Genomic DNA, 14497 nt, shown 5'->3' with positions numbered 1-14497 from the left:
ACTGGTCCTTTAGAGTTGGGAGGTCTGTTCTTTTCGGTTGAATTGCCTTTCGTAATAATGACCTTCTAAGTGTTGAATTGCTAATCTGCAGCGGCCTCACTTGTTCTTGCGATTAATCTTTGTTTTCAGCTGATTCTACAGGAACGCATTCCCTGTACACAACGTACAAAGACTACGAGCTCATGTTCCACGTGTGCACCATGCTCCCACACACGCCCAACAACAGGCAGCAGGTAAGGCCTCCTCCCACCCCCCTCGCAACAGATGCCACCTCCGAGGGTGGCCCTTGGATGGTATCAGTGTATTTCGAATTTGCAAAGAATCAGTAGGTTTTTTTCTTTGAACGGCATTAATAGCCTTTGACTCTTTTATCATCTGGGAGTATTTGGGCTTTAAAGGGATTATTATGGCACAAGTTTTATTGCACTCTTTTCTTACAGAACTTAGAAACTCTTCCACACTCACCTGGATTGCTTGCCAGGCAAAATCTTAATGGGAAGCAGTGTCAACTGTATTAATTACGGAAGAAGTCAACTAACGTAACCGGAGCTTCGGTTTCTGCGTGTGGGTAGATAACTTCTAGAAAATATTGTAAGAAAGAATCTTGTAACTCACTCGTGGCGTTCTTTAATTATAGGGGTTTGATTACATTTGGGGTGAATCCAGAGTTAAAGCAAGGTTTGTTTCCATGCTTAGAAAACTTAATTTTGCTAATGTCGCGTAACCGCACTCCTTTGCTCTAAATTGAAGCACCAGGGACCACGTAGTAGTTGTTCGATAAGCATTTGTCACGTGAATGAAACTTAATTGTTGCAGAGAACTTTGTCTTTCTTTTTTACTTTTTTTCTGAATGCTCATGAAATCAATGAAGGTAGTCAAGGGGTGCATTTTTCCAGCGAGGTCCACTTGCCCTGTTCCCAGGTGGGAAGAACCACCTTAGATCCCACAGCCGGGAGGAAGAAGAGGCCCCTGACCCCCAGCCCGGCTTGTCACATTTGGGGCTGTAGCTCCTCTGTTTATTCCTCTTCTCGTGGTAATTGCTAGATGGGTTTTTTCTACCTAATACTTAACCTCAATCCCTTGTCCTTGCTGTATTTTCTACAGGGTTTTCTAGTAATCAGAGTTCTGCCCATTACCTTCAGAGGATCTGTCTTTTGATCACATGTCTGCATGTTTTTTATGACATGGAGTTACAATCCCTAGATCACACGTATGAATTTGACACACGTTTTAAACTAAAGGATTTCTAGCTCTTCAAACATTTATTTGGAATAATGCCATATAGACTCACTCAATATTAAGATGCTCAATTTTAGGCCATGCAGTTGTCCTGCAGATACTTTTGCGATCATCCAGTAATTAAACTGTGGGTGAGTTGTTGTTGAGAAACCTCATAGGGCTGACTCAGGCCCAGAGACTCTGTCAGTACGTTAGTGGAAATAGAACCAGTGTCTTTGGACCCCACTCATGGAGCGTTCAAACCACAAGGCCCTGCCAGCTCCCCAATTAACCTGAGTCACTGGACTCCAAACCGAATCCACTGCATTGTTTCTCAGAGGGCAACCTCTGGAATTTCGAAGTCCCTTGACTTTGCTGTTACCAGAACTCAAAACTGGCTTCCCCCGTCCCCTTTTTATTGAACAGTAATTAAAAGTGTGGTTTTATGAGTTCTTTGTACCAGAGTTTCTTTCACTGAAACTCTCCCCAAAAAGTCCTACATGCAAAAACATGGATGGAAGGATGAGGGTGGGGAGTGAGGTACGTGGGTGTTTTCAACTTCCCAAACGGGAGATTAAAAAAAAAAGAAATCCCTGTACATTGAGATTGTTTATTACAAACTCCGTAGCCTAAAGACTTGTTGGTTCCATTTTTGTTTTTCTTTTTTAACTTGAGTGAGAATCCATGGCATTGAATGTTATGCCGATGCATTAGAGGTAGAAAACTGCTTGTTTTGCTTTTTTAATTGCTCTTACTATATGTAGAACATATATGATCTTATATGTGTTTCATTGGGAAATCTATATACTCAACGTAGGCTGTAGGCGAGTAATCACAATATAAAAGGGATGAGTGTAGGATGGGGGATAAGAGTCATTGGACTTGTATTCTGAACTTATTGTAGTCAGTCATTTGCCTTGTGGCCTTGGAAAAGATTCTTAGTCTCTCAAGAAATTTGGTAATTATATCATGAGGATGTGGTCTAGGTGGCCAACAGTGGGTGCTTGGAGCCCTGTACTGAGAAGGAAGAATTCTACACCGAGGCTCAGGCAGGAAGAATGCTGTATTTTTGAGATACCTTCCAAGGGTTTGGAAGTGGGGAGGTGTGGCACACCTGAGCGTATTTGGACGAGATGATGCATAACATCTCCCTCTTAGTGTTAGAATTCCGTGATTCTAGGGCTTTCTTTGAGACTTCCTCCTTCTAGGTTGGAAAAAAGCTTCAGCAGAAAAATGTAGTTCTTAAGAGCAAGAATTCTAGAACCACAGTTCCTGGATATGAATCCCAGCTACTTAGCTTTGTGACCTTGGGCACAATTGTCTATGCTTTATTTTCCTTTACCGCTGAAGGTAGAGACTTTTACCTCTTTCTTCACTGAGTGTTGTATGCACACAGAACCACTGCCCAGAATGTGGAGAGCAGTCAGTTAACATTTGTTGAATGAATGAATGAATGAACCTTTCTTAGATGGTAGTTAGAATTAGGTGAGTTAATATGTATAAAGCACTCAAAGTAGTGCCTGGCACAGAGTGTGCTCAGTAAGTTTTTGGTGTTATTATAATTTATAACTTATGAGATGTAGAGGACAAGTATTTTAGATGACTTAATTTGCATTTTATCTTCCTGTTCCCAGTCCTAAAGATCTATCATGAAAAGCTAAGGTCTGAATAGTTAAGAAAGGAAGGGACTAATTTATCAGTAATTTCAGAAAATCATTTTTACTTTGACATTTAATACTTTGCTAATCATGATCAGAATATTCTGGTCATAGATCAGTGATGGCACTGTGCAGTCTTGGAACACGGACTTTCCAAATTTGTTGTGGGTTGTGCTACTTTGCCATCTCTCTCACCCACCCCACCCATGCCCACAGATTATGGTAATACCAAGGGCATAAGCGTCTGAAGTGACCATCCGGGTTCATGACTGCAGTTTGAGGCCACAGAACTTAGCAAAGTTAACTGGTCTGTACGTGAAATGCGCCTCTGACTTTGGCCTCATTAGCCCCGTGGTATTTGTGACTATTTCACTGTTCCAGACGCATCCACCTCAGATACAATTTCTTGTGTTTGTTCTTATAATAAATCAAGCTGAAAGCTGATTCCAAGATGTATTAGAAGTCTTTAGAGTGTTCATGACAGTTGCAAGAGAGTTCAATCTTTGGAATGTCTGGACTCTCACAAAGAAAACCTAGGCAGATAAGGAAGCCCGTTCTTGGAGTGTTTTCCCTCTTCAGTCAAATCCCCCACATTTTTCTCTGGGTCTGCTTGGCAGTCAATCCACTTCTCCCAGGGCTGTCTCCCCTGGGTGCTTCCCTCCTGCTTGTCCTATAGACAGATTGTAGTTAAGCCATCATGGGATGTTATCAGTGGAAAGAACCCCACAAATTAGCTTCAGACTTCACTTTGGCAGAGACAAACTAAGTATATAAACAGATGAAGGTAGCATGGTTCCTGGCACACAGTAAACTTTTTTTTTTTTTGTGAATGCATGTGTAATGTTAGAACTGCCCTGCTTGGAAGGGGTTTCCAAGCTCCATGGAGGTCCCTAAGGAAAAAGACAAAACCCCTGGGTTTCTGAGATTCCATCTGAAGAATCCTGGTCTTAGCCTAGGGTTTGGGCTTGACATCTACAGAGGAAATAGGGACAGAACTTGTTAGGCTAGGCTGGAACCCCTTCTCCGTATAATTTAGACAGATGGTCAGCCCCTGCCGTAAAGGGTTTGTGTACATACTTCTGTAAGTCCCTAATTGGTACAGCTGAGGAACCATTTAAATATTGGAGGAATCTACCTCATTAAGTGCTCTACAGCCAGGTCCTGACTGCTCTTGGGTTCACCTATAAATAGTAATCTGGAATATTTTGGAAGCATAAAAGGCGTATTCAGCTTTTCATGATTAGCTTTAGTCCCAGGCCAGAAAGAAGAATGTATACTTATACCAGATAATAAGAATTATTGCTTTGAAAAGGGGCTGGTATTGCCCAGTTTCAGAAGAGAAATATTTGTATCGTCATAATCCTTTCTTATCTTCACTTTGTTCTTAAATCATTAAAAATCCGCATTCTTGGTTTATTTCTGTTTCTCCATTTCCAGAATATTGTCTTGCTTAGCTGCTTTGTGCATTTACTCTTGCCACTGGTAAAATATTTTATATAATATTTTTATATTGGTTATATAGAATGGTAAATCAGCAATGCATCCTTGAAACGGTGATTAAATTTGACCTTTTCTTGCTGATCTGAGATCAGAGTGGTTAATTAGCGGTCACTTTTTTGTGGAAGCAAAGGAGGCAAGATCTTTTGTATTTATGTGGTAATGTGTGTAGGTTTCCCCCTCTTTCTGGTTAGTCAGACTACTATTCTACGTTCACTTTTTCTGTGTCTTTATACAGGAAACTTTATAGATGTCTCTTAAAAATGAGAGCAAAATTCTGACCACCGGTACATGCTCTTTTGAGTACAGAGAATATGAGGGGGCTGTGTCGTGTGCAGGCACGTGTGTTTGTGTATGTTCTGTGTGCAAGCGTGCAAAATTAGGATGGTCCCTGAAGGAGGAGAAGCCAGCGCTCCGTGTAAAGGAGAGACACTTTCTAAGCAAGGGTTGGCAGACGCAAGGTGCCTGCTGCAGAGACAGGTGGGCGTGTTGCAGGGACAGAGGGCGGCTGTCCAGAAGGGGAGGGGGGTGACGGGGTCAGGCTGCGGGAAGGATCGGGACAGACTAGTCTTTGTCAGCCCTGCTCCTACCGCTGGGACTTTCAGACGATACCCCAAGAACTGAGATCCAGAATTTATGATGATTTTTTTCAAAACGGGATACATTTAATTGTTTTCCTCACTTCTGAACTCATCTCTTTGAATTTCAGAACTTGCAATCGTTAAACGATGCAGTTTTCTCTTCGAAATCATGCTCATTTTCACATGTTTGCTTCTTAAGACAAGAACCTCTCTCTGGAGATCCACCTTCTCCAGTTTCAAATTAAGCTTTCTCATCACTGACCCTGAGAGACGTCTTCTGAACCACATCCCAGACACATCACATCTTCTTACGGTGCAGCCTCTTTCCCCCTCTCCTGCAGAATTAGGTGCAACATGCTTTTTTAAACCTTCCCAGGTTTTTTTAAAAAAGAATTTAACAAATGAACCTATTTGCCTAGAGGCTGGTAGATGTAACCAAGTTCAACTTGATGCCATTTTCGATGCATATGCAGCTGCCTGGAGGTCGGTTGTTTTCACTTGCTTTCGGTTCTTGCACCAAGTTAAAACTGGACCTGTGAAACCCTGAAGTGTGTTTAAGGAATTGAAGATAAACCCACAGGTTGCTATTTCTGTAGCATGTGTATGCTTTTTGTCAGGGAATTGGGCGAAGAATCACATTTTCACTTTCCTTGTCATACCAAGAGCTTATTCCTGGCTCACAGCTTGAGTCAAGTGTTGGGAATTTAGCAGAATTGACTATGTAAATCTAATACAATATTTATTAACTCACTCTCGCGGTTGAAGACTCCTGAGTTGGCCCTCTTGGCACTGAAGAAGTGTTAGGAGATTCTCGTGTCTAGAAAGGCTTAGGAGACGTCGTTCCTTAATCCCCGAAATAGCACCGGCGGCGTCTTGGTGACCAGGAACTTACCTTGCTGTCTTGCTGAGCCGCCCTGGTTTATGGGCTGCCATGCCCTTTCCCCTTCCATTTCCGGAGTCGACTTCTACAGAATTTCATTGACGAGTTAGAACAAGACATAACTAACTGCCGAAGAGAACCCTAACCTTTATATAAAGAAGCCCAAGCATTACTTAGGTTATTGAATGTCTGACAATGAATAATGTATCCGTGAACCTGCCAGATGCTGTATTTCTTTAGTCTCTAAAAAGATTCAGATATCCTATTGGTGGGCCAGGTGTTCATTTTTCTTCGTTTATTCTCTACAGAGAGCTTGAGGTTTTATTTTCCTCTTCTTAATGAATCTCCTTGTTCCCCGCCCTCCCCTGCACTTTTTCCACAAAGTGCATTTTGTGACCGTGGTTAAATGAACTAGAATTTTAAAACTATTTCTAGCCCATTTTTCAAAGCAAAAGAACATGCTTAGAAAGGGGCAAAGGCGGGTTGGCACGTCCTCAAGGTCACTAGCCTTAAAGTTTCCTTTAACTTGCGCTTTTGATATTCCCGTGGTGAAGTGTAGAACTGGACCCATGGTCTTCCTTCAGGAGCAAGAGAAATGGGTAGGAATAGCTGTCCACGTTTCACTGACTAGTGAGGCTGGCCTGCCCTATGAGGTTAACCAGGAGGGCGGACAGCGGATACCCTAGTCACTGGGGAAGGAGGGGCCCGGGATTCCATACGTGGCCTTGGCCACTGCAAGCTCCGTTTTCTCATCAGTCTGAGAATTCCCGTGTTTCAAGGAGATGGAGAATTCCCGCGTTTCAAGTACAGTGTAAGCCATTGTGTTCGTGCTCAGCAAATACATTGAACACATTGTTAGGTATTGCAGTTTTTCTTTTAATTTTTCATTTGTTCCTGAATTTTGTTGTCCTGTTACAGTACATGTGAATCATGTATTTCAGTTATTGCAGAAACGAGGGAAGAATATATCTTAGCCTCGTACAGTTTTCAGCTTGTCATGATGCTTGTTGTATTTTTTAATTTATTTTTTTGGCCGCGCTGTGCGGCTTGCAGGATCTTAGTTCCCCGACCAGGGATCAAACCCCCGCCCCTTGCAGTGGAAGCACGGAGTCGTAACCACTGGACCACCGGGGAAGTCCCGTGATGCTTGTTTTAGATTCGTGTCCTTGCCTTGTTTTCTTTTCTTTTCTTTTCATGAAATGTTTATTGTGATTAACATCTGTGTCCACTATAGGATGGGTAAATAGTAACACAGTGAATATATGACTAGTTGGCTACTGATTTTTTTACGTGCATCTTAAAATGTCACCTTTTACTTAAATATCTAGCAAACATTTTTAAAACGACAGCTGGCTCATTAATGGACATTAATATAGCTTTCAAAACTTCACTCAGGCAGTAAAACGATTTTTGTGTGTTTATAACTTTAACCATCGGGATTTAAATAGGAGTTTTCCAGCATATGAATCAGCGATTGAACTGGCCCATAGTAGGGAACTCTGGAAGAATGGACATTGCGTTCCCACTTTTCCAGGCCTTTTATCATGCTAAATCACAAGTCAGGGGTCTGACAATGAAATCCTTTTTGTATCTGGGTTTAAAAGGTTTTAAAAGTTGAAATTAACGCTCTTTACAGTGAAGTATGTTCTGTAAGTGCCAAATAAATTTAAGCGCAAGCTTGTTGCCTCTGTTACTGCTCGTAAAGAGAGATTTACTACCTAAGATTACCCCGTTCCTGCAGTGACATCACCACTCATGTAAGGATTACTGTCTCTATGAAAACTGAGGACCGCAGACTCTGTGAGCACAGATCCTCATGGCTTTAGGTGCATAAGCTTACGGAGTGTACGGATTTGTTGGTGTGTATTCAGAGTGGGTCACAATTTTATTGCGCAGTGTTACGTGGCTGTGATTGTGTATTTGTACCGTTTGTTTATTCACTTCGCCAGTGTGTGTGTGGGTGTCTGCTGTGTCCTGGGCAGGCCATTAGAAACTGGGAAACCAAAAGTCAACGAGATACATCTCGTGCCTTCCTGATGATTATGACCTGATGCAGGAGAAGTAAACCAAGACTTAGAATAGGACACGACAACTAATGTGATCACCATGGGCCTGCGGTATGTGTGCAGGGCCTGTGCAGTCCCTCCAAGGACATTCTTTCCAGTGTGCTGGTAGCTCAGCAGAGACCTGAGTGGTCTAGGACAGACTTGGGGTGAAGGGGGCATTCTTGGCAGAAGGAACATCGCAAGTAAAGGGGTTCAGGTGTTACTGCCCTGGGGTTCATTCTGTCCTGATGCATTTGTAATTTATTGGGTTCTCCAGCTGTTAATCTGGTGGAATTCTGTGTTCCCGAAGTACATTGAAAAGGCTAGATTTCAGTTAATTAGCTTGAATATATCAGCTGCCAAAATAGCAGTCTTCTGTATTTTTGTTGCAGAAATGCACGTGTCATTTAAGCCCCTGACACCCTAGTGCAGGACTTTCAGCCACTGTACCTTGCCTTGGACGCTCTGCCGTCTCTTCCTTTTAAGTCGAAGAGCTTAATCTACAAGATTCCTTAAAGCGATTTTAGCTCTAATGTGCTATTATTTCAGGGCAAAAAATGATAAAGATGAAAAGGAGAGAGAACACCAGTTGCATTTCAAAGCAAAAGATGAACTTAAATATTGAGGCTCTTCTCTCCATAGGTCTTTGGACGCAGCCATGTCAAGGAGCCCTAGCTTCCAAAGGATGACTCTGCTTTTCTAAAAAACTCCTTGAAATTGAATGCTGAGTGAACTGTATACGTTTACGTATCTTGTTTTTACAGAAAACCGTGTCTGTAACTCTGTGTGTGTGTGTGTGTTCACTTTCCTGACTGCAGCTCCTGAGGAAAAGGCATATAGGAAATGACATCGTGACCATTGTCTTCCAAGAGCCCGGAGCACTTCCTTTTACTCCAAAAAGCATCCGGTCCCACTTTCAACATGTCTTCGTCATAGTCAAAGTGCATAATCCATGCACTGAAAATGTGTGTTACAGGTGAGTCCCTGGCGTTTCGTGCTCCCAGGGTTGTTCCAACAGTACCTCGTTCCCCAAAATGTCTTCCAGTTAGTTTTCCAATTATTGTTTCTATGCCCATAATTATCCTTTTTTTTTTCTAATTATATTTCCCACGGTCTTCACTCAGGCACTTTCTTTCTTTCTTTCTTCCTTTCTTTCTTTCTTTTTCTTTCTTTTCTTTTCTTTTCTTTCATTTTATTTTTGGCTGCGTTGGGTCTTCGTTGCTGTGCGCGGGCTTTCTCTAGTTGTGGCGAGCAGGGGCTACTCTTTGTTGCGGTGCACGGGCTTCTCATTGCAGTGGCTTCTCTTGTTGTGGAGCACGGGCTCTAGGCGCGTGGGCTTCAGTAGTTGTGGCACGTGGGCTCAGTAGTTGTGGCTCGCGGGCTCTAGAGTGCAGGCTCAGTAGTTGTGGCGCACGGGCTTCATTGCTCCGCGGCACGCGGGATCTTCCCGGACCAGGGATCGAACCCGTGTCCTCTGCATTGGCAGGCGGATTCTTATCCACTGCGCCACCAGAGAAGTCTTATACTCAGGTACTTTCTGTAAGAAATAATTGCCTTCTTCCCATTTTGAAACAGTGAAATTCCTAGCGGTTCGCAGTTCTAGGTTTCACCTTTCCTCAATGTTAAAGACTTCCTCCAGTTCCTGCCAGACCGTCGCTTGATTGACAGCAGCCTCAGAGGTGGAGGATCTGGCCATTTCAGTGCTTCCCTGAAAGAAATGCATTCTGGTGGTAAAATGTTTCTTCCCGTCTAAGAGCTTGGAAACACGCACACGGTGGTGTGGTGGTGTGTCGAGATAGGGGTTTGACACTCGCTTTGGTGATTTCAGAAGGCCATCCAGGTGCCTCGGAATCCCGAGACTGACGAGGCCTGCCCTTCCTCTACCCGTGCTCTTCCTTAGGAAACAGCTGTCACCGAAGGCTCCTGCCCTGTGGGGTGTCGGTGAAAGAGCCGGTGTCTGACCTGAGTGAGAATCCCGCTCTCCTGCCCCCTCATGGCGCTTTGTAACGAGTTAGCTTATTTTTTGGAGCCTTCATTTCCTTTTCTGAAAACTGGGGATAATAGTACCAACTTCAATATGTAGTTATGAGGAATGAATAACAGGAATTATGCAAAACACCTGTTACAGTTCCTGGCGCTCATCTTAAAGCAGTGGTTACCAGTTGAGCTGCCTCCCGGACCTGGATGGGGCCCAGGCCTGGGCACGTGTGAGGGGGCAGAGGGGCCTGTGAACTGCAGCCGCGCCCTCCTAGGGGCAAGGAGACTGGCCTGTGTGCTTGGTGTCGCCAGCATGCAGCCCCTACCCCATGCTCTCCCCATCTGCATGATTTCCCCCCACGGTGACCCTTGTATGCACCTCAGGTTCAAGACCCCTGGCCTGAATGCTCAGAACGACTTTTTATTTTAAAAAAAAAAAAGGTGATATTTGGAAAAAAAAGGACATCTAGTCTGTATAAACGATACGCTTAAAACCGGTAACGTTGGTGCCAACGTGCTCAGTCGGCTTCTTCTTCTGGGATCTCCCCTGATGAATGGTAATTATGAAGAGTAATCTTAAATGAGCCTTCCTAACGGATTGGGAACGTAAGCCTAGGGCTTTATCGTATTTGGTGTTATTTTACAGGCTGCTATTCTTAGGTCAAATCAAGTATTTTTAATTCCTTTCTATCTTTAGTTTATGCTTCTATCACGAGGTGGTTGATTAGCACAAAAGAGCTTAAGGATAAGTAATACCTTTTTTATTTTTATTTCTTTTGGGTTTTCTGTGTTTAATTAAATTACCGGGGAGGGATGCTTTTGATATAGATCTCACCTATCAACAAAGTGGCTTGCATTATGTTTTCTGTGGTAGAAACCAGCTTGTACAAACGGTTCAAAGATGGGGTCATTGCCTTTTAAGATACCACGTTGCTATCACTAAATTATCATTTCCTAATGAGATTCAAATGTAAAGCAGTGGAGTGCCTCTAGGTTTTGGGAGTGCCTCATAAACATTCATAATGATCACACTTATCACCTCATGAGTGTCCTTCAAAGAATCGATCGTAATCTTCTGGAAAACTAGTCAAATCAATTCCATGACATTTTTATGAAGATGTGTTTACTCTGTCACAGGGAATAAGGTTACAGTGCCCAGGTTTTCCAGAAACACCTCATAGGTCTGTTTCCTATGATTTCCTCAAAACATACCAGTCACAGAATAAATTCATTAAAATAATTTCCAAGGAACTGATAAAATATAGTCCAGGTCTGCTGTTTTCTAGGTTGCTCCGTCTTAATCACGGGTGCGTTTTATAGAAGCCTGGGTGGGTCGCACACGCCCCTGTGACCCCTGTGCATCGGTCACATCCCATGAGCTTTGCACAGGTGCTGAGTGGCAGTGAGTTCTGGCGGATCATGATCTGCAAGTACCACGTAGCTCAGAGGCGCGGTCCAGACAGACTGCTGGGGCGAGATGCCCTCCTCTGATAAAAGCGTGCTGCTATCTAGGGCACGCGTCCAGAGTGTGAAAGAGCAGGTTCCCACCTTCCAGAGAAGTCTGAGGCGTGCCCGCTGGATACAGCAGGGCTCTCTCTCGGTGATGCTAGGGCCACTTGAACCTAGAAAGAAATAATGGGGCAACATCCGCAAAGCTCCATGTTATGTCATTTTAGTCTAAAATTATTAAAAAGCAAACTTAACTGATGGCCTGTCTCCTTATACGAGATTCTTTCATTTCAATGGTTGTAGCCGTTGCAGAGCTAACTCTGAGGGATTTACGTGTTTGTGTGCTTTCCAAGATAAACTCTTTGCAAAATGCATCCTTTAATAGCTGAATGGGTAAACTTCTTGCTGTCTGTAGGCTTAGTAGCTAACTGTCAATTACAAGGGAAGTAATATCTATACAAAACGATGACTTCCATTTTAGAAAACTTACTGTGTAGCCCCTTCTTACAAAAATTAGATGATAGTGTTAAATCGATGATGAAAACGATAATTCTTTGTGGCAATAATAGTGATGGTAACAGTCGGGTTAATAATAGCTTAGCAGGCATTATTTTGTTTAATCCTCATGGTGTGCTTTTGAGGATGGTACTGTTTTAACCCCCATTTTACAGACGAGGCGCTGAGGGATTAAGGAACCCAGAGTCCCTCCGAAAGTGGTGGAGCTGGACTCCTAGGAAGAACACCAGATCCTGGAATCTGCTGTACCCCACGTTGCTTTCCTAAAACCCTTTAACTGGCACATGAAGGAAGGCTCATCTTTGTACTGTTTCCCTCAGTGGAGGGGTCTTATGTCTAAATCATCCGTAAATGCTATCAAGTTATCTGGGTAAAATAAGAAATTGTAAAACATACTGTTGTTTCCACCCACTGGGAATTATTCCTTCTTAACTCTGCTTGAAAGAATTACGGATTATATAAGCTTTTGTGACCAGGGGTTTCTAATTGATCCCCATCCTCAGACTATCATGGTTTTCCTGGACTAGTAATAGTAGTAATAGTAACCATAGTAACCACTGTGCCTGAATTCTGCTCCTTTTTTTGGTACAGCTTTGATCTGAGATGCATAGGATAGTGGTTTATCGAGCCGCACTGTACCATACACTGTAGTGGAGGTGTCCAGTTAGACATTTGGGTTAATAATTTGGGACGAGAAGAATCGCCCTGTTAACAGATGTCTCTCTCTGCCCACTCTGGAGCTCCACAGTGAGAGCCGTCTTGGAACACATTTAGATATAAAAAGGTCGCCCTGATGCTTTGGCTTAAGGGCGTCCAAGCTGTAGTCAGAGAGTAGCTTGAGAGCCACAGAGCTAAGTGCAAAAAGTAATCCTGTAAGATGTTAAACGGGATTTGACCTCCTCAGCGTTCCATGGGTAAAAATACTTCCAGGAATCTGTGCTCATCACCGGAAGAGAAAACCACGTTTAGGAGAGGTGATCACGTGAGTTGATGATGGCCAGTGTCGGGAGGGCAGGGTCCAGTGCACTGAGAGGCCGCTTGAGCTGGTTGATCGTTCTGGTGGGGAAGCAGCAGGTGTGGCTACACTACCCACAGGCCAGACATGCAGCTTTGGGACAGCTCTCTATGAAATAACACCCGAGGACAAGTTAATTCCTACTCAGTCTAGAAAGTTCTTCCTAAGGATGGTAGTGAGGGGAAGATGGGTCGTATATGGTGTCAGCCCCTCAGCCATTTGAACCTCCATGATGTTTCTAGGACCTTCCTTGAGGACATGAGTCAAGTCCCCCCACCTCACTCTCTGGTTCAGCGCCTTTACTACCATGCATGTGCGTGAGTTTGGTCTTCTGTCCCAAAGGGAAGCGGTCCTCCCCTTTCACGCCAGCTGAGACCCCGCCCAGACCCCCTTCCATCCTATAGCTCTTTCCCCGGAAATGATGAACGCTGCTGAAGGGTGTGCAGGTTACAGCAAAGGGAAGAGAGCCCTGGGGACCGTGATCTATTTGGAGTCTAACCAGCCACATTCCAGAAAAGGAATTCACACCTAATGCTTTCATTCCTTAATCACCGCTTTCAGGATTTTCTACCACGAAGAAGATGAAACATAGATTGCTTCCTTTGTTTATCCCAACACAGAAAATACCAGCCTGGGCAGATGTGGGGTTGGTTCCCATTCTTGGCCTGCAGTAGCTGCTCAGTAAATGGGGAGTGCTGTGGGGTTCATTCATTCACTCACTCCAGTCCTTCATTTGCTCATTCATTAATTCACTCTTGCTTCAAAAAGGATTTGAGACAACGAAAGTTTCTGTCTGATACAGGGGAGCATTATTGGTTTTGCCGTATTAAGATGGTTATTGCCATCACTATACATTTGATCTTTTCAGTCCCTGGAATCTCTTAAAACTTTGCTCCTATAAAATCTTCATTTAGACTTTCAAAATGTGATCAAGTGAGCATTTCCTTAAAAAAAGTGACATTCAAAACTTTGGGCCCTGTAAGCATAATCATTGTGTCCAATAGCAGTGAGATCGCAAATAGCCAGCTGGGCTAACCTCACTGCTGTTGAAAAGTGTCACTGTCTCTCAGTGGTGACCGGCCACAGAGTTACAGAGCACCAAGCTGGCTACTGACCCGTCATCCCTACCTTAGTCAGCTCGCACAGCCGTGACGAGGACCACAGACCTGGTAGTTTAAACAACAGACATTTATTTCTCACAGTTCCGGAGGCTGGAAGTCCAAGATCAAGGAGTTGGCAGGTTTGGTTTTTCCTGAGGCCTCTCTCCTTGGCCTACAGATGGTCATCTTCCTGCTGTGTCCTCAACATGGTCTCTCCTCTGTGTGTGTGTGTGCATCCCTGGTATCTTCCTGTGTGTCCACGTTTCCTTCTATAAGGACACCTGTTAGACTGGATTAAGGCCCACCCTAATGGCCTCATTTTGACTTAATCATCTCTTTAAAGACCCGATCTCCAAACACAGCCACGTTCCCAGTTACTGGGGTTTTGGACTTCAGCATACAAATTTTGGAGGGACACTGCTCAGCCCATTAACACCCCCTCAACTGCTAAGTTTGAAAAGTTTTGCTAAAAACAAAGAAAAACGTGATACCCAGAAATGAGCATAACAAGAGTCTACGAAGTAGCTGGCTTCAGTCGAAAGTGTGGGCGTATGTCACCTT

The 14497-nt window shown here is 43.7% G+C and overlaps 1 protein-coding gene across 8 annotated transcripts in view; it reads left to right on the top strand.

Moving 5' to 3' along the window:
* Positions 1–14497, top strand: part of SIPA1L2 (signal induced proliferation associated 1 like 2) — a 220988-nt gene that overhangs the window by 147362 nt on the left and 59129 nt on the right. For all 8 annotated transcript variants that reach the window (XM_057531393.1, XM_057531387.1, XM_057531388.1 and 5 more), the window contains 2 exons: positions 130–233; positions 8698–8855. In XM_057531393.1, coding sequence (XP_057387376.1) covers positions 130–233; positions 8698–8855 — 262 coding nt within the window. The remainder of the gene's footprint in view (positions 1–129; positions 234–8697; positions 8856–14497) is intronic.

The sequence above is a fragment of the Balaenoptera acutorostrata genome, chromosome 16 (genome assembly GCF_949987535.1).
Source record: "Balaenoptera acutorostrata chromosome 16, mBalAcu1.1, whole genome shotgun sequence".
In the NCBI taxonomy this organism is placed as follows: domain Eukaryota; kingdom Metazoa; phylum Chordata; class Mammalia; order Artiodactyla; family Balaenopteridae; genus Balaenoptera; species Balaenoptera acutorostrata.
The sequence above is the reverse complement of the archived record's forward strand: the minus strand, read 5'-3'. Positions and strand labels throughout refer to the sequence as shown.